Below are 19648 nucleotides of genomic sequence, written 5' to 3'. Positions count from 1 at the left end.
GATGTCCGTCTGTCTGTTGTAATCACGCTATCTTTCGAATGAATTGAGATAGATGGCTAAAATTTTGCACACATGTTTATTTTTCCAGTAGGCAGGTTAAGTTCGTAAATGGGCCATGTAGGTCCACGTTTTCATATAGCCCCCATATAACGGTACCTCCCTATATTCGGTATTTTGATGATTTTAACGACATTATTCACGGGAATTGTTTCAAATTTGGTATTTGAAATTCGTTATAAGAACTACAGTCTGTGACAGAAAATTGTCTGTACGGGTCTAGGTCTTCGTATAGGCCCCGTATATCAGTACCTCCCTATAATCGGTATTTTGATGATTTTAGCGACATAATTCACCGGAATTGTTTCAAAATTGGTATTTGAAGTTCGTAATGAATACTACAGTCTGTGACAGAAAATTGTCTGTGCGGGTCCAGGTCTTCGTATAGGCCCCATATATCAGTACCTCCCCATATTCGGTATTTTGACGATTTTAGGTACAATACCCACCGAAATTGTTTGAAATGTGGTATTTGAAGTTCGTAATGGATGCTACAGCCTGTGACAGAAAACTGTCTATGCTGGTCCAGGTCTTTGCACAGCTCCAATTTAACGGCACCTCCTTATATACGATATTTTGATGATTTTAGCTACATTATTTACCGTTTATTTCAAGTTTCCAATTTGAATATGGTAATGGCTTATGACAAACAATGCCTATGTATGTCCACGTCGTATACACCCCAATATGACGGCTATATTCGGTATTTTTAAAATTTTAACAGAATTTTTTAAGGATTTTATTTTTTAAAAATTTCCAAATTCGTTGCAAATGGTGGAGGGTATTAAAAGTTCGGCCCGGCCGAACTTAGTGACTTGTTCATATTTAATCTTGTCGGCTATAATTTGATATTTCCAATTTAGCACACAAGTTCTCCAAAAAGTCTTGTAAATCTATTAAACTCGCCCTTAGCTGTACGTCCGGACTTTTTGCATTTTAAAAGTTCTATTACAGGTCTCTATGGATAACATAAATTCAATTTAATTTAAAAATAGACTAAAGTTTTGACATAGTTATCATTTAAGTTTGAAGGCCAATTATTGTGTTTTGAAAAGCCTAATCGTATTTTCAATTCAATAAAATACTCAATATTAGTCCCTTTTAAGAGCAGCTTATATTGTAGGGTTTTTGGCCCTAATTTTCCAACAGATTTCTATTAAAATTAAGTTTTTCCATGGTGATCTATCTGTTGGTAAATGGTGATATATATATGTTTGAACACCAACTTTGTATTATCGTGCTGAACAACTCATTTCAAGGTATCTAATCCTACTAGCTCTTAAGTTACCAGTAAGGTAAAAAAAAAAAAACAGAAAATAGGTTATTTTACTGAGTAAACAAGTACCGAGAAACTGTGGCACACACACCAAGTAGAACATCCTTAAGGTTAGGGTTCGAATTGGCATCGTCATATTGTAAAGAAACATTGATGGTAACAAATCCATACCCTATAAGACTTATTTTCATACCCTATATATTTACTTTATCATTCCGTTTTTAATTCCTCAAAATACTAGTGTTAGAACCCTTATAGATCATTAAATATAGGGTGAAATAAAAAACTGCAACAAAGTTAAATCCTATAATTTTTACATTTTTTTTTTTTTATGACAGCAAAAAATGTTGGAAATAGCATCAAATTTTAGAATAAATTTAGATTTGTTCGAATTGGTCACCTTTGGCACGAATTATGGCATTTAAATGGCCAATAAAGCCGTCACACGCTGCCCGAATGTTTCTCTCTATTTTGGCCCATTCCCGGCGAAGCGTTTGCTAGAGGTGATCGACACTTTGGTATTTTTTAGTGCCAACATTGCTTTCCAAAATACTCCAGACACAACAGTCCAACGGATTGGTATCCGGAGATTTTGGTGACCATTGTGCGCTGGAAATGAAGCGAGGAACCTTGTTTTGTAACCATTCTTGGGAAGGGCGTGCTGAGTACGATCGTGCTGAGTCCTGTTGGAATGTCCAAGGTCTGCGGCAAAAATGTTTGTGTGCCCAAGGCTTTAATACGCCCTCCAGAATATTGTAACGATAATAGTCAGCATTTATTCTGATGCTACGGTCGATTAATACGAGCGGATAGCGATCATCGGCCCACACCATGGCCGGCGCTTGGCAAGTAAACACGATCATTTTGTTTGTTTATAATCTGCTGGACAACGAATGTTTTCCCATCGGAGAAAACCAAATTCGGCAGTTCACCACTTTCGGCAAAGCGAATTACTCTTTAGCTCTTTTGAGTCTATTTTCTTTCTGTTGCGGTGTAAGTTCTTGCACTTTTTGCAATTTTGATGGCTTCACCCCGAGCTCATTTTTTCAATATTTGCCGAATGGAATATTGCGATATGTTCAGCTCGCGAGCCATTTTTCGGCCACTGCGAAGCGGGTTTCGATCAATTCGCTTCTTTACTTTTCGAACCATTTCGGCTGATGTTGCTGTTTTCTTCCATCCACTTCCTTGACGTCGGGCTATGCTACCAGTATCTCGGTAACGAGCGCTGTTACGAGAAACAAAAGATTTATTCACATTTAAATGCTGGAGTGCTCTAACGATAGCCACTTTTGGTGTTCCAGCCAAATATAAAGAAATCACACTATCACGCTTGAATTCTATCACAAATAACTTTTTTCTGGAAAATTTTCACCAAAATGCTTTTGTTCGCTTTTAAACAATATAATAAGCTGTCACTGGAATAATTTTCTTGCTGTGACAAAAGTCGTGAAAATGCCGAATTCCGGGAAGTATAGTTACATGATGGCTATTCATAGATGTCAAAGTGCTTTTGCAATTTTCTGCCATAGAAGGTAATACCCACCACGAACACCAAATATCAAATTTGAAATAAATCCGGTAAAAAGTGTGACACTAATCACAAAAATGCCTAAGGTACAGTTATATGGAGACTATGCCAAAACTTGGACCTACACAGACAGTTCTCTGCAAAATTGTGACTAAAACCCCCAAAAGACTATAACAAAACGTAGACCAATAATGCCCTTGTTCAATACCAAAAATCCAGAGGACTTAAAATCCATGTGAATAAAAATGTATCAATGCCTTTAATTTCCTTAGCAAGATAGCGTTCGTTCCACAGACTGAGGATCGTGGCTAAGTCGACATCGAATTGCATGTTGATCAAGAATATATGTACTTTTAAGGGTCGAAATTGGATATTCGAGTACGTTCCACGCTATGGTGGAGGGTATAAAGAGGAACGGCATGCACTGAAAACTATGGCAGATCGTACTTTAAATGTTATTCTGCATTCCCATTAAAGTTTTTCAAGGTTTCATGTCTACCTTCCGAGGTCTCTAATCAGCGGTTAACCATAAACATGCTGATAGAGAAAATAACTATATATGCATCAATGCATAGGTATATTTACCCCTATATTCTCTTATATATACAAATATGTGAATGTATATGTGCGTGGATTGCGTCTGTGATTCGTTGTCAAATATGTACGTAAGATAGTGTGCAAACATTTTTATTTGTTTTTTTTTTTTTTTTTTTGCTCCCGCGTTCCCCCTCCATTACACAACACAAACTTCATTCAATATATTTACACAACTCGTTGGAAAGGCAACCACACCCCACCGTTCAGCCTGCGTTGTGAATGCGTAACAAATGTCATGTCAATATCGCCGGAGCCCCAAAGTTATATGCGTTGGATGTTGACACAGATTTTATTGCCTGAAAATGACGAATTTCACTTGCCATTGACACCATCCTGCGGAGCTTCTGCGATACACCGCCGAGAGGCACTATCGAAAGAGAACGATATAAATTGGATAGATTTCAAATCACAACACAACAGTTACCTGATTTATTTCGATCAGCGAGCACATATTCCATTCACCCGGAAATCTCTGCAATTATCATCATGACTAATATTGGTTATTTTTCATTGGCCCTATTTTGGATGTCTCTGCTGCTGTGTCATGTGGCCACAGCGTTGCCAGCCCCGGACGAAGAGCAGTACTTTGATAAACAGGTAAGTGTGACATTAACACAAACGCCAGCACCCAAACTAATGAAGGCGCATCAATTCCATTAGCTGAACCGAGAATTGATAAATCGATGGCTTTCATCCATCCATAATGCCCAGATATTAAATAATAATCCATGCCGCTTCTATGGAGGGGACGGTACTTGGACCGCCCCATTGCCCAAACGAAACTCGGAACTAATCAATTCGTTGTTGAGTCTGCCCAAAGTATGAACGATGCCGGCAAATAGATTTCCTGCAGCATTAGAAAATGCCTATGGATAAGAAGAAGATAAAAGACTAAAAAATACCCCCCCACCCCCTCCTTAACAAAAATATATGTATGTATATTGAATATTGTTGTTGATGTATTAGTTCAATGAAGTGAAAATAAATAGTAGATATTCTGTTCCCTTTTATGTGTTTTCACGCAGAATAATAAATTATAAGGTAGAAAAATAATTCGTAGCGGCCCTCCCACCGTTTTTATTGGATATGTTCAATGCGAATAAAAAGGGCTGCTGCATTTGCTTTTCACTGGCAAAGGGTGTTGGGGGTTCCGCAGGAGAACACAAATTGTTATGCCTTAACAGAACAACATTTCTAAAAGTTCAATAAACACTTCTACAACTTCCTGGAATATATGAAGGAAATAAATAAATTTGGCATCACAAATATATTCCAGAATAACTAGTAAGTTCCCAATTGTAGGACTGGGAAATGTTTCTCTCAATGTTCAACTGAGACATAACTTAGTTGCATTCACGTTGCAATAAATTACATGGCATGCCATTGAGTTTACCTGAATAAAATTCTTTCTTATGTCACCCGTGTACTGAGAAGACATATACACTGTTTTATATACGTATGTATTGTTTTAAATAATATAAACATTATGGATTTAAAAAATGATACATTTGGAAGAATTTGATAATTTTTTTAATAATGTTTATTGTTTTTTTTTTCATGAAGATATAAATTTTGCAAATTTGGATAATATGGCCATACAGAACATATATCCATTGTTAGGAAAATGACTATTATTTACTTCAAACACAAAGAAATGCACTCGCATACTATTATCGCAAAATTAGATTTCCAATAAAAAAAATCAAGTGATTTATAAAGAGGAATTAAAATTAAAATTTCTGGTTATTTTATAAAATATTTTAGAGTGAATATTGCTAAAAATCTACAGGATGTGATGAAACAACTGCAACCAAATTCAGACTGCTGTCATTTCCACGCCACTCGTCCGACAACTGTTAAAATTAGTCCAGTGACAGCTCATTATATTTTTTCCAAACGTACAAAAGCATTTTGGTAAGAATTTTCCAGAAAAAAATAATTCGTGATGGAATTCAAGCGTAATAGTGTGATTTCTTTATATCTGGTTGGAAAACCACAACTGGCTATCGTTAGAGCACTCCAGCATTTAAATGTGAATAAATCTTTTGTGTCTCGTAACATCGTTCGTTACCGAGATAACGAGGACGGTAGAAAACAGTAACATCAGCAGAAATGGTTCGAAAAGTAAAGAAGCGACTTGATCGAAACCCGCGTCGCAGTGACCGAAAAATGGCTCGTGAGCTGAACATATCGCAATATTCCATTCGGCAAATATTGAAAAATGAGCTCGGGGTAAAACCATTGAAATTCACCGCAACAGAAAGAAAATAGACTCAAAAGAGCTGAAGAGTTGCTTCGCTCGCCCGAAAGTGGTGAACTGCCGAATTTGGGTTTTTTTCCGATTAGAAAACATTTGTTGTCCAGCAGTTTGTAAACAAACAAAATGACAGTGCGTACTTGCCTAAGAGGTCAACTGAAAATTAACTCAACTCAGGCAATGGTCGCTCTCCGCTCGTATTAATCGACCGTAGCAACAGAATAAATGCCGAATATTATCGCGAAAATATTCTGGAGGGTGCAAATATTTTGGAAGCAGACCTTGGACATTTCAACAGGATTCAGCACCATCGCACTCAGAACGCGCCACCCAAGAATGGTTACAAAATGAGGTTCCTCGCTTCATTTCCAGCACACAATGGCCACCAAAATCTCCGGATACCAAGGAATATTTTGGAATTCTCTAATATTTTGGAAAGCAAGGTTGGCATTAAGAAATACCAAAGTGTCGATAACCTCAAGCAAGCGCTTTGCCGGGAATTGGCCAAAATAACGAAGAGCAACATTCGGGCAGCGTGTGACGGTTTAATTGGCCGTTTGAAGGCCATAATTCGTGCCAAAGGCGACCAATTCGAACAAATCTAAACTTATTCTAAAATGTGATGATATTTCCGATATTTTTTGCTTTCATTCAATATAATTAAAAAAAATATATAACAATTATGGCGTTTGACTTTGTTGCAGTTTTATTATCTCACCCGGTATATCTATAAAAGAGGAAAATGTTTGTAACTTAGGGACCGTTGCACAGATTTTCCTTTAAACTTCCAAGTATACTACAACATCGTCTAAAAGTAACATAGGCTATATACATTCTTGAAATTCCACTTGGAACTTTATATCGGAAGTAACTCCCAAGATATAGATTTTTATATGCACTTATCTCTTGATTGATTACAGATACACTCTCCAAATATGGAAAGCGTAAAGGAATTTGATCAGAAAATATATTTGCCAAATTATATTGAAATCGGTTCTGATTGGATATAGCTCTCATATATATATTCGACCGATTTCGTTTATTTCACGCACCAAACACGATAAGTGTTTTCGATTCCAATGAAATTTGGAATGTGTGACGGTATTTCATCAGAAAATAAATTTGTCAAATTGAAATCGGTTCAGAGTTCGTTCTGAAGCTAAAGCGATTTTTACAGATGGGCGGACATCGCTAAATCGACAAATGCTGCTCAAGAATATATACTTTGTGGGGTCTAAACGGAATAACAAACTTAATATACCTTCCATACTATCGCGGAAGATATAAAAAGTATCAACATTTCAAAATCATTTCCATTTTTGAACAACAAAAATTGTCCTGAAATGTCGCTTTTTCTTTGAATCATGTATTATTGATATGATATGACAGTTGAAAAGCTAGAAAGAAATCCTGGCCACTGGTGTGTAAATGTATTCACTCTAAACTGGCTTAAAGGCATTGCGTTGTTTTTATTAAAATTTTATAGATCACACAACGACCAGCAGAAGCTATTCTATTGACTCTTTGAGAATCTTGAAGTGTTGCAAGGTATTCAATAAGGCTATTATCGCCCACTTAATCAGCAGATAATAAAATTTGTTAATTAAAAATTCGTATTGTGAGGTGTTTGTTCTTTGAACTTTACAAATACATACACTCACACACATACACATATTCGGTTGTATCTCACGCCCACAGTACTCACTTCTTCTTGGGTTTCATTGAAATAAAAAAAACCCTAAAGCACTCTGCCATTCGAATACAGAAATAAAGTATTAAAAATGACATTGTGAATCTACGGAGTGGATACGAATATTGATCCGCTCTTGTAAAGTTCTTATTTTCACTACCCCCACTTGGCATCACCGTTTGCGGATTGCTTCAGCGCAAACACACACACACACTCATACACCACAAAATGTGCAATTACCAATCAATGGAACTTCATGCAAGTTTTAACCAGATTCTGTGGTCGCCCCCGAGCCAATTAGTCACACGACTTGCTTCGTGATGACACTCAACTAACTTTGTTAATTAAATTAATTTTCCCTGTTGCCAATCTGGCATTCGAAGTCAAAGCGACAGGATAAAATTGCGACGGTAATCAAAGTCAACGTGTGTTCACCGAAGATGTCAGCAACGATCGGAATGCGGTGATTATGCAAATCATTATCTTGGAGGCGTTGTGCATTTTCATTGCAGAGCGACCTAAGTAAAAGTGAAAATCAAATGAACTAGAAAATATGTCGAAGTTAAATCTTGAAAATAGTAAGAAAACGCTGCAGGGCAAAATAAAGCAAACTTTTGATAACACTGCTCAACAATGTTGGGGTTATAGTTTTGGGGGTGGTGGGAAATTCTAAGGCCAATAAAGCAAAACTGTAACTGGAAATCTTTAATTTCTGTTCGGCTTAAGAGTGTTATTTGGATGTTACATTTTTACTTGCGTTTATTTGAAGTTCAAGTAAAAGTACCAACCGAGGTTATGTTAAAACAAGTAAGCAAAGGCTATAGTCGTGAGGGACCGACCATGTGATACCCTACAACACTACAACATGTTAAAAGCCCTCTTATGTCCAAATACATTTTAAAAGATTTCGCTTTCGAAATTATGTCACGGTGCACTGCCCAGATACTACCCTTTGCATTTTGACCAGGGACATTTTCCCAATATTTATCGTGCTGTTAGTTGTTGTGGTCCATTTTACAGCTAAATATAATCCAGTGGTCATCCAAAATACTAGAATTCTTCCCTGTCCTTAACGCTCTTCTCAGGCGTGTCGAATGGCTTCATTTGTGTGATCAGGAATTTTTTTCTGTTTTTGGTTTATTTAAACCCATAATATTTTGCGATCATATCCAAAAGCAAGAGGCCTCTCTGTATCTCCAAATTTAGACTCATCTATATGATTTCCTTGTCTACGATAAAAAATAGGCCTAGCCCTTCTGAGCCTAACCCTACCCTTTTCGTGAGGATCGGACGATAATTGCAATCTGCATATAATATCCCCAACCTGTGTTGTAAGTTGAAAAAATATTACAAAATATACAATTCAATATTATAAGTCAAATTAAAAAAAATCGCATGCGATAAAAAAATAAAAATATGTCACAAAATACTAAAAAATCAATATTTACATCATAGGTGTATTTTTATGCGATTATTTATTTATTATTATTTATTTTTTTTTTTTTTTTTTTGGATTTTATACTTTTATGCCAAGAGGGCATTCTGAATGGACAACATTTGTCAAAATCGGCCCAGCCATTCTTGAGATATAATTGTATATATTTCACTATATATATCCGATATATTTATTATTGGCAACTACGTAACGGTCAGAATTGACCATTTCGTCTATTTTTGATTTTGACGGGATTAAAAATATTCGCGACTTTTATTAAACACAAATATTATGGTCAATTTCTCCCACTAAATATTACCCAATGACAGTCAAAATTGGAAGGCTTCTGCCCAGCCCCAAGCCCTAGCGCCATGCTAACTCCTGCTTCGATTGGTCTATAACTGCGACCTGTAGAGCAACTGCAAAATCAGGAAATTTTTCAGTTGTTGGTCCATTTCAACCCCTAATTATTATGCGATCATCTCCAAAAACAATAGGGTTCTATTCTGACCCTACCCCCACCTCCATTTTCAATTTCGTGAGGATTGGGCCATAATTGCGACCTGTAGAGTGATTACAAATTAACATGTCTGTCCATGGACAGACGGACGGACATACATAGCTACGAGTCGACGTAGAGATAGGAAGACTATATATATACTTTCCTATGTGGGAAACCAATATTTCGAGGTGTTACATAATTTTTGGCCCAATCAAACTTATAAAACCCCCAACACATATAAGGTTCGTCTTTCCGTATGTAACACCTCAAAATATACATTTCAGTCCCCACAAAGTACATATGTTCTTGATCAGCATAAAATGCTATGTCGATTTAGCGATGTACATCAGTCTGTGGAAATCACTCTAGCTTCCGAACGAAATGAAGTATATTGATAAAAATTTATTGGAATGTATATTATGTCGGCAGGACTTTTGGTATTGGAAATGGACCATGTAGGTCCACGTTTTGGTATACCCCATATAATGGTACCTCCCTCTTTTGGTAATTTAAGCGACATTATTAACGGAAATGTTTCAAATTTGGTATTTGAAGTTGGTAATTCAAGTCCACGCCTTCGTATAACCACCACACAGCGGTACCTGAAGATATTTGATATTTGGATAATTTTAGCCATTATTCACCGATTTGTTTAAAGTTTCGCATTTGAATATTGAAATGGCTTATGACAAAAGCTTCTTTATTTGCTTTTTTTCTACAAAACGAAGATAGTGTTTTTATTCGTTTGATTCACTTAACGATGTGCCCAATGATCTACCCTTTCATTCCTTGAAAGTAAAAACCAGAAAACAGATAAAAATATTAACGCTGACTGAAACAAAATATTATTGCAACACCAATTGAAGTATTGCCCGGCGTCAGATTTTAATTCCCGTTTTGCAACATTTTTCCTTAGGCGATCAATTTAACTTAAGCAAATGCAATAAATTTATTATGTAAAATAAAAAAAGTATATGCTTTATTGAAAATTGAAATTTATGAAATTAACTATGGCATTCGAAATAATTTTTTGTTCAAGGGTGTCATACCCTATTTTCGGGAAGATAATATTCAAGTTGAATCCAATCAATGAAATTCTTTGTAAATTACAATTTTTATATTTATATTTCCTTCTTAATTATAATAAAACTACTACGATTTGTTATTTACATACATATGAGTCAATGTGCGGTCCAATCATTCACCTGAAAAGATACAAAAAATTATATAGTTTTTGGAATGCTCAAGATTATTATTCGCATATACAAATAGAGATATTTTTAATATTTGATGCATATTATTTCATATATGTTAGGATTATTTAAGGTATGTAAATAAAACTGTGGGATGGAAGGCAAAGAATGACATATATGCCGTTAGTCGAACCTCTAAGATATACAGGGTGAGATTAAAAAAACTGCAAAAAAGTCAAACGCCATAATTTTTACTTTTTTAAATTTGGTATTTATTAGTGCCAAACTTGCTCTTCAATGTACTCCAGACACAATAGTCCAACCATCGGTTGTTATGGCGGCCTACACCATCACCATGGCCGGTGCTTGAGTTCTGGTGGCCACATTCTCAGCTGACCTCTTTGGGAAGTAAACACGATCATTTTGTTTGTTTGTAAACTGCTCGACAACGAATGTTTTCTCATCGGAGAAAACCAAATTCGGCAGTTCACCATTTCGGCCAAGTGAAGCAACTCTTTAGCTCTTTTGAGTATATTTTCTTTCTGTTGCGGTGTTCTTGCACTTTTTATGCCCTACACCACAAGGTGGTCAAGGTATTATGTCTTTGTGCATTTGTTCGTAACAGGCAAAAGGAAACGAGATAGACCCATAGTTCCTTTTGATGATCTGCATAGAATCACATTCTGAGTCGATTTATGCATGTCCGTCCGTCCGTCTGTCCGTCCGTCCGTCTGTCCATGTATTTTTGTAAACAAAGTACAGGTCGCATTTATTGCCCGATCCAGATGAAATTTTGCACAGATCCTTTGTTTGGCCCAAGGACGAACCCTATTGAAATTGGAAATAATCGGTCAAAATTTAGATATAGCTCCCATATATATCTTCGTCCGATTTGCGTTTTATTGTGCACCAAACGTGTAATATCAGCCCGAATTGTATGGAATTTTGCATATACACCCAAATTAGGTCTGAAAATATGTATGCCAAATTTGATTGAAACCGGTTCAGATATAGCCATAGCTCCCATATATATTGTTCATCCGATTTGTTATTTTTGTCCACAGCCGCCGTAATATGCACTCTGCAACAACAATATTTGGGGAAATATATCAAATGCAGCTCAGAAATACATTTGCTAAATTTTATCGGGATCGGTTCAGATTTGGATATAGCTCCCATATATAACTTCGTCCGATTTACCTTTTATTGTGCACCAAACGTCTAATATTTGTCCAAATGGGATGGAATTTGGCACTTACGACCGAATCGGGTCTAGAAGGTAGTATGTCAAATTTGGTGAAGATCGGTTCAGATGTAGCTATAGCTCCCATATATATTGTTCATCCGATTTGTCATATTTGTTACCCACAGCCGTAGTATGCACTCCGTAACAACAATATTCAGGGAAATATATCAAATACAGCTCAGAAATATCTTTGCCAAATTTTATCGAGATCGGTTCAGATTTGGATATAGCTCCCATATATATCTTTATCCGATTTCAAATTAATTGTGCACCAAATGGGCAATACAAGTCCGAATTTAAAAAATACAAATGCTTCGGCATATTTAGTCCTTTGAACTTTAAATTATAATTATAATCATAGCGTGTATGTTTGAATTCTCCCATAAAAACTTTTATTTGTTATGTGGAGCTCTACTAAATTAGCAAAGTGGTGTAGGGTATCATAAAGTCGGCCCCGCCCGACTTTAAGGCTTTCTTTACTGGTTTAATATTTGTATTTGCCATTACAATATTTAAATTCGAAACTTGAAATAAAACAAGTAAAAAAGCAATTAAGTTCGGCTGGGCCGAACTTTTAATACCCTCCAACATTTCGAAGGAACTTGAAAATTTTCAAAAAAAATCCGAAAACTACCACTTAAATGAAGAAGACTTGGACCTGCATACAAAAATTGTTGTCATAGGCTGTAGTACCCATTACGAACTTCAAATACGAAATTTGAAATAATTCCAGTAAATAATGTCGCTAAAATCATGAAAATACCGAATATCGGGAGGTAGCGTTATATTTGGGGCTATACGATAACGTGGACCGACATAACCCACTTAAGTTAACCTGCCTACTGGTAAACTATGCCAGTATGCTATATAATTTTAGCCTTCTATCTCAATTCGTTCGAAAGACGGACTGTTGATTACAACCGACGGACATCGCTAGATCGTCTTATAATTTTACGCTGCTTCAGAATATATATACTTTGTAGGGTCTATTATGAATATTTCGAGGAGTTACAAACGGAATGACAAAGTTTATATATCCTCCATAGAATGGTGGAGGGTATAAAAAAATCGGTGAATAATGTAGCTAAAATCATCAATATAGAGAGTTACTATTATATGGGGGCTGTACCAAAATGTGGACCGCCACAGAAATTTTTCTGCCATAGGCTGTCTGTACTTTGTGGGGCTAAAATGTATATTTCGAGGTGTTACAAACGGATTGACAAACTTAATATACCCTCCATACTATGGAAGAGGGTATAAAAATAAACAAAACACATAAATAGTTGAAGATTGTGGTAGAAACCTTCCAAAAAAAACCAAAATCGGGAGTTACCGTTATATAGTGTCTACACACATATCCACATATCCATTTTTAGTTACCTGCCTGCACATAATATAAACCTTTGTGCCAAATTCCAAAGCTTTGGGTTATATAATGTGGACTCTATATTGATTTCAACAGACAGGACGGAAATCGCTAAATCTACTTAAAATTGTATGCTGATGAAAGATGTATATATTTTTGGGGTCTCCGACAAATATTTCGAGGTGTTCCAAACAGAATGACAAATTTAGCATACCCTCCATTGTATGGTGGAGGGTATAAAAATGTTGAACCTTTATCGAGAGGCCCCCCTTATGGAGTGGAAGTTTTTGAAAAACAATAGAGTATTTAAAAATATCACTTTACAAAAACATGCACGTAGAACCCTCAACCTATATTATTTGCAGCATTGTGTGCCCCATTGCTTATTGAACATGTAGTATTGCATTAATTGACCTCCGATTTGTCATTGGAGGTCTTAAATCGAACTGATTAGAGGAAGCAAACATGTTACGAACGAACTAAAAGAGGTTCGTCGCAACGTTGCATCTCTTTTAAATCTATCGTAAGTAAGCCGAAATGAGGTGGGATTTGATTGGCAAGTCTCGAATATCAAAGTATAACGCAGCAACTTTTGTCGATTGAAAATTTGTTTCAATGTATTTTCTTATTGTAACAGAAACAACACAAACAAATGTAATTTTTAAAAGGTGAACAATGTGTACACATTTTTAAAATGATACTAAATAGGGTCTCCGGTTACAATACAACGACAATCGCATAACCATGATCAGCCGAAGTTGACAAAGCTTGCCAAAACTATTCGCAGTCTACAACTTCCATTCAAATGTCACTGCGAATGGCCAACACCAAAGCAAGGTCAACTTAAAGTTTTGGCTGGTCCGTTCAAAAGCTGATAAAACATTTTTTCATCAGATTAAGGATTGGAAGTGACGATCCCTTTTATGCAAAAAAAATCTCTAATCCCATTTTTCTTGGATTCAATTATCGATTCTGGCATGTTTTAAAAACCCCGTATCTTGTCTGAACTAATAACTTGACTAAAAACGATACCTAAAGTTAGGAAATGGCCTCAGTGAAAAAAGTCTACTCATATAAGTACATGCAGAAAACATATCTTTATAACAAAAAGTTAGACACCGAAGGACCCTATGCCGCTCCTATGGTTTTTTGATTCCCGATTTCTTCACATTGTTTTGTATATTAAAAATTTCATCGTTCTCTTCTTTCACTTGTCGTTTTACCCAATTACAGATAAAAGTTTGCAATTTCAGTCCGCTACTCGAAAACATTCCAACATTTCATATGCATAAAAATGTAAAAAATATGTCGACAGAAATGTCAACAAAGTAAATTTTATTCAATTCGAAATGCCATCGAGTCAATGGGCTATGCATGAATGGATTGCGGTGAACTCGGTGGCAAAATATTTATTATATGTCCTCTCAACTGGCTGTGGGTGTGTTGTGGTTGTATATGTATGTACACTTGTGTCATCCGATCGCCGCACATACACATATTCTGAACAACTTGGAAACCAAAATATTTTCGTTAACATTTCAAAGAGAAACAAAGTTTTTATTGAAACAAATTGGCCGGAAAACAAAGGACAAAAGCGTAAAATTGATGCTAGCTATAAATGTTGGAATTGACAATGGCAACGACATACAAACATTCATTTGCTATGAGTGTGTATTATTAAATATATGGTCAAAGTTGCCATATGAGTATGTGTTGTGGTTTTTACACGTTAAGCAGACGTTATGTTTTATACAAGGGGCACCGATGCATACTTTCGGATATAAAATATCGCACGTCAAAATTAAATTTGAAGTTACTCAAAATTGCCACAAAACCGAATTGAGTTTACATTTACAAACATACCTCGTGTGTAAAAAACCTTATACGGAATCAAGGATCAACATTTCATACCCTCCACCATACATAGTATGGAGGGTATATTAAGTTCATCAGTCCATTTGTAACTAATCGAAATAATAATTTTAGACCCAACAACGTATATATATATTCTTGATCGGCGTAAAATTCTAAGACGATTTAGCCCTATCCGTCCGTCCGTCTGTCCGTCTGTTTTAATCCCGCTACAGTCAAAACGAATTGAGATAGGAAGCTACAATTTAGCACAGATCTGTCTATTGTCTGCAGGCAGGTCAAGTTCAACAATGGGCTATATAAGTTGCAGAAATATGCCAATTAAAAAATTTCCTTTTACCTACAGAAATTCTTCATTTTACTGTTATAAAAATAGTTTTGGTTTGGTTTGATTGCCATGAAAACATTTACAACAATTAACCGCAAACTGTGAGAATTGTTGATGTTTCCATGGTTTTATTTCTCTCCAGAGAAGTGAGCTGCCGGTATGAAAACAAGGGCGTAATTGTAAACATGAAGAAAACAAGTTTGAAAATTCAGACGATGTTCCGATTTTGTCCTTTTTGGGGAGGTGAATGAGTGCACCAATATTGGTCATTTTCACACCTGACTTTATATAAATATTATTATTATTATTTTTTTTTTTTTTTTTCATTTGAGCGGTATTTTCCGACGGAACTTTTTGAAATTTATCCAGTTTCTTCCAAATGGTGGAGGGTATAAAAAGTTCAGCCCGGGCGAACTAAGCTGCTTTTTTACAAACATAATGGAGGGTACATTAATATTGTCATTTCGTTTGTAACACTTCGAAATATATATTTTAGACCACACAAACTATATATATTCTTGATCAGCATAAAATTCTATGTCGATTTAGCGATGTCCGTCCATTCGTCTGTCCGTCTGTGGAAATCACTCTAGCTTTCGAACGAAAGGAAGTAGGTTGATAAAATTTAACTTAAATGTATATAATGTCGGCAGGACTTTTGATATGTAGGTCCACGTTTTGGTATAGCCCCCATATAGGGGTACCTATCTAATGGATAGTACAGCCTATGACAGAACATTGTCCGTGCTTGCCCACGCCTTCGTATATCGCCCATATAACGCACCTCCCTATATTCGATACTTTGATGATTTTAGCGCCACTATTCACCGGAATTGTTTCAAATTTCGTAATGGAAACTACAGCCTTTGACAGAAAATTGTCTGTGCAAGTCCACGTTTGTAAAAAAACTTTATCTGAAACTCTCAAAATACCTAAAATTAGGAAATACCGTTATATATAGCCTATATAATGAAGGGAGAAATTCTGTCAGCTCAGAACCTAAAATGTCAAGTTACTCATAATGGGGTGTGAAATTGTGGTCGAAACTTTCAAAGTACCGAAAACTAGGAGGTACAGTAATATGGGACCTATACCATTGCTGGAGCAAACTTCTATGTTATAAGCATGAAGAGGTTATATATACTCAGAACTCTTAATCGCATGACTAGGTTTAAAATTTTTGTCAAAACATTCAAAATACCGAAAATTAAAAATTAACGCTGCATGGGATCCATTCCCAAACGTGGACCGATAAGTCCAATTTTTAATACAAAACATACTAGGGGTAATATAAATGTCTGAGCAAAATTTCCATTGAATGCTTCCCTGAATTAATATCTTTTTTTTTTGAGGATCTTACCACTGCGCAACGTATAAAGAAGTAGAGTGAGAACGTGAGAAGTCTTATAAACTTTGCTTTATAGAGAAAAATCTACAAGTTCAATCAAATGGGGTTTTTTATGTTTCATCTAAGTTGGACGATAGGACCCAATTAGTGGGACTATCACATTTCACAAAGTTCTGGTAAAGTACGATTATTCATAGAAATTCCTACAAAAAAAGACATTTTCTCCGCACACTCATGTCTTGAGTTTCAAATCCCACTTTTTTTTGATATTCGAATAAATTTGCCATATATACACTAGACCTAGTAATGTAAAAGACCAGTAATCAGTCGACAGAAATATTCGAGATTCTATTGTAATGTAGTGAAAAATCGACCATCACAGTCATTCTCTTCTCACTTGATCTACGTTGTTTGCGAACTCCAACAAAACTCCGAACTTCTAGAAAACGTTACGTTAACATTTCTTTATGTATTTCGGTTTCATTATTATTTAGTAAGATATACGATGTTATGTGTGGGAAAAGTACGTGATATACGTCACAATTTCTGGCCACCAGAGCCATCTCCGATTATAAAACTTGTTAAAAATTTAAGAAAATCCACCCAACATAAGAAAATAACACCACAGCGGTTTGATTTTTTGCAATCCCATAACTGACATTCTAAAGCAGATACAATTGTCGATTTGAACTGAACTGATAAGATTGGGAAACAAAAATGTGAGCCCTTGGTCAAACAAATGCCAACATTTTCTTTCTATTTTTTTTAATAATTCAACAATCATTTAAATCTAGAGGTTTATTTTAGATGCGTCATATGATGTTATTACGCATTTACTGTTGTTTTGCACAAATTCGCTAATGTACTTTTATTATTTGCTGTCGCATCAAAATGTGTTTTAATATTTATTAAATATTTTCTTTGAAATAGTAATACTCGTTTGAAAAGCGTGACATTCAGCTCGTATTTGGCTGCAAACACTCATACCACATATATCCTTTTGTTAAAATGAAATACTGTTTAAACGGTCGAGCTTTTAATAACCTCCACCACGTGGTAAAGAAAATATTAATAGAACAGCGTTGGCTTTTTTGTTCGGGATACCATAGTATTTTGTTGTTTTAAAATGGTCAGGCTTAATCCCTTTATTGTTGTTTTTATAATATGTTTACCAGGGGGTAAGGCAGGGAATACCTGGGCTTCGGAAAGAGCCACCAATCCTCATCAGTTCCCTAGTTTTTTGTCTGGTATATTTTCCCCAGTAGTTATTTTAAAAATAATAAGTATGACAAAAACTTTTTTTACCCAAGCTTGAAAGCTCAATAGAAGAAGAACCAAAGAATTACATAAAACCAAAATTCTTTTAGAAAATCTTCTAAATCTTACAACCGCACTAATAAACATTTTCATTTTTCTCCACTTGTTATGCTTTCGTTTTACATGAACGAAATAGCATAACCATGTAAGTTTGTTTTGTCCCTTCGTCGGCCGTGCCTTGTCTACTAAAGCTACTAAAGATTTGAAACAGTTCCTTTGAAAATTTACCGAATGTCGAGCAGTACCGTTATATGAGTAACCTCATGTTTATACCATCCAGCATAGTATGGAGGGTATATTAAGTTTATCATTCCGTTTGTAAGACCTCGAAATATACATTTTAGACCCCACAGATTCTCTGTCGATTTAGCGATGTCCATCCGTCTGTTTGTCTGTCTCTCTGTCGTCTGTGGAAATCACTCTAGCTTTCGAACAATTTGAAGTAGGTTGACAAAATTTTACTCAAATGTGTGTTTGTTCTGCAGGGCAGTAACTAATCAATCAGAACATCGCGAATCTATTGCAGTAGCACACAAAACGTTTTGATTTTTATACCCACAGACATATGGCTAGAGGGGGGGTAAAGGTTCCACATAGAAATAATGGTTTTAGACCCTAGGTCTCTTTGGACTAAATCCGTTTCAGGACATTTGGAGCCCGTCTGTCTGTCTGGCTGGTGCGCACGATAACTCTAGAAGGGAGTATCGGATTTGATCCAAACTTGGTACATCGCAATATTATTATCAAACTAAGATAGAGTTCGGAGATAGGCAATATGGGTCCATTCCTTCTGATACCCCCCACAAAAGTTGGAAATTTTTAAATAAAATATTTTACTGCACTGAGAAAGAAAGGACAATCCAGCTCCAACTTTGCAAATCCTAATATTTGCATCAGTTCTAGATCAGGTGCGAAAATGGACAATATCTGTTAACTCCATCAAGTACCTCCCCCACAAAGGGTCAAAATTTTGAATAATTATAACTCTTATAAAAGAGTCTGATTCCCTTCAAATTACGCACAAAACTATATTTGTATTAACCCAAGGTGTGGGGATGGGATATATCGGTCCACCCCTTCGGGTACCTCCCACACAAAGGATCAAAATGTTGAGTAATCGTGAAGCTTATAAAACGCGAAATTAAAATCCGATTCCATTTAGACTTTCGCACATATCAATATTTCCATGGACACAAGATCTGTTATTAAGATGGTATAGATTGGACTATTCTTCTGATACCTACCCCCCCACAAGGATTAAAGTTTTGAACAACCAAAACGATTATAACACCCTAAATAAATATCCAGTTTTCTTCAAAATTCACAAACCCCATTATTTCAACTTACACAAGATGGGATATATCGCTCCACTCCTTCTAATACCTTCCCCACAAAGGGTCAAAATTTGAATATCCGTGAAGTTCATAAAACATCCGAAAAGCATCTAATTTCATTCAGATTTGGCACATCTCAATATTTCCATCAGTACAAGATCTGTTATAAACATAGAAGAGTTCAGACCATTTCTTCTGGCGCCTCCCCCACACAGGGTTCAAGATTTTGAAAAACTAAGCGCTTAAAGAAAGCTAAATAAGCTTCGAACTCTCTTCAAATTTCACACATACAAACA

General features: G+C 35.8%; 2 protein-coding genes across 7 annotated transcripts in view; one reads left to right on the top strand and one right to left on the bottom strand.

Annotated features, from left to right (window-relative positions):
* LOC101900373 (FMRFamide receptor) overlaps positions 1-19648 on the bottom strand; it is a 115715-nt gene that overhangs the window by 54781 nt on the left and 41286 nt on the right. For 4 of the 5 annotated variants that reach the window (XM_005181720.4, XM_005181723.4, XM_059131576.1 and 1 more), the window contains one exon: positions 10520-10550. The exons of the other annotated variant lie outside the window; for it this stretch is intronic. The gene's annotated coding sequence lies outside the window, so the exon portion shown is untranslated. The remainder of the gene's footprint in view (positions 1-10519; positions 10551-19648) is intronic. 5 annotated transcript variants of the gene reach the window in all.
* pdf (peptide deformylase (mitochondrial)) lies at positions 3867-4465 on the top strand. 2 transcript variants are annotated; one of them, NM_001309071.1, is given in 3 exon segments: positions 3877-4058; positions 4122-4278; positions 4281-4465. In NM_001309071.1, coding segments are annotated over 3 exon segments (291 nt in total). In that variant the 5' UTR covers positions 3877-3947; the 3' UTR covers positions 4304-4465.

The sequence above is a fragment of the Musca domestica genome, unplaced genomic scaffold (assembly GCF_030504385.1).
Source record: "Musca domestica strain aabys unplaced genomic scaffold, Musca_domestica.polishedcontigs.V.1.1 9, whole genome shotgun sequence".
In the NCBI taxonomy this organism is placed as follows: domain Eukaryota; kingdom Metazoa; phylum Arthropoda; class Insecta; order Diptera; family Muscidae; genus Musca; species Musca domestica.
The sequence above is the reverse complement of the archived record's forward strand: the minus strand, read 5'-3'. Positions and strand labels throughout refer to the sequence as shown.

Bases quoted from the DNA above. Each gene is read 5' to 3' on its own strand.
- pdf (XM_059131487.1), top strand. From the start codon at position 3,948: ATGACTAATATTGGTTATTTTTCATTGGCCCTATTTTGGATGTCTCTG. The intron at 4,059-4,121 runs GTAAGTGTGACA...CAATTCCATTAG, and splicing joins AGCAGTACTTTGATAAACAG to CTGAACCGAGAATTGATAAA.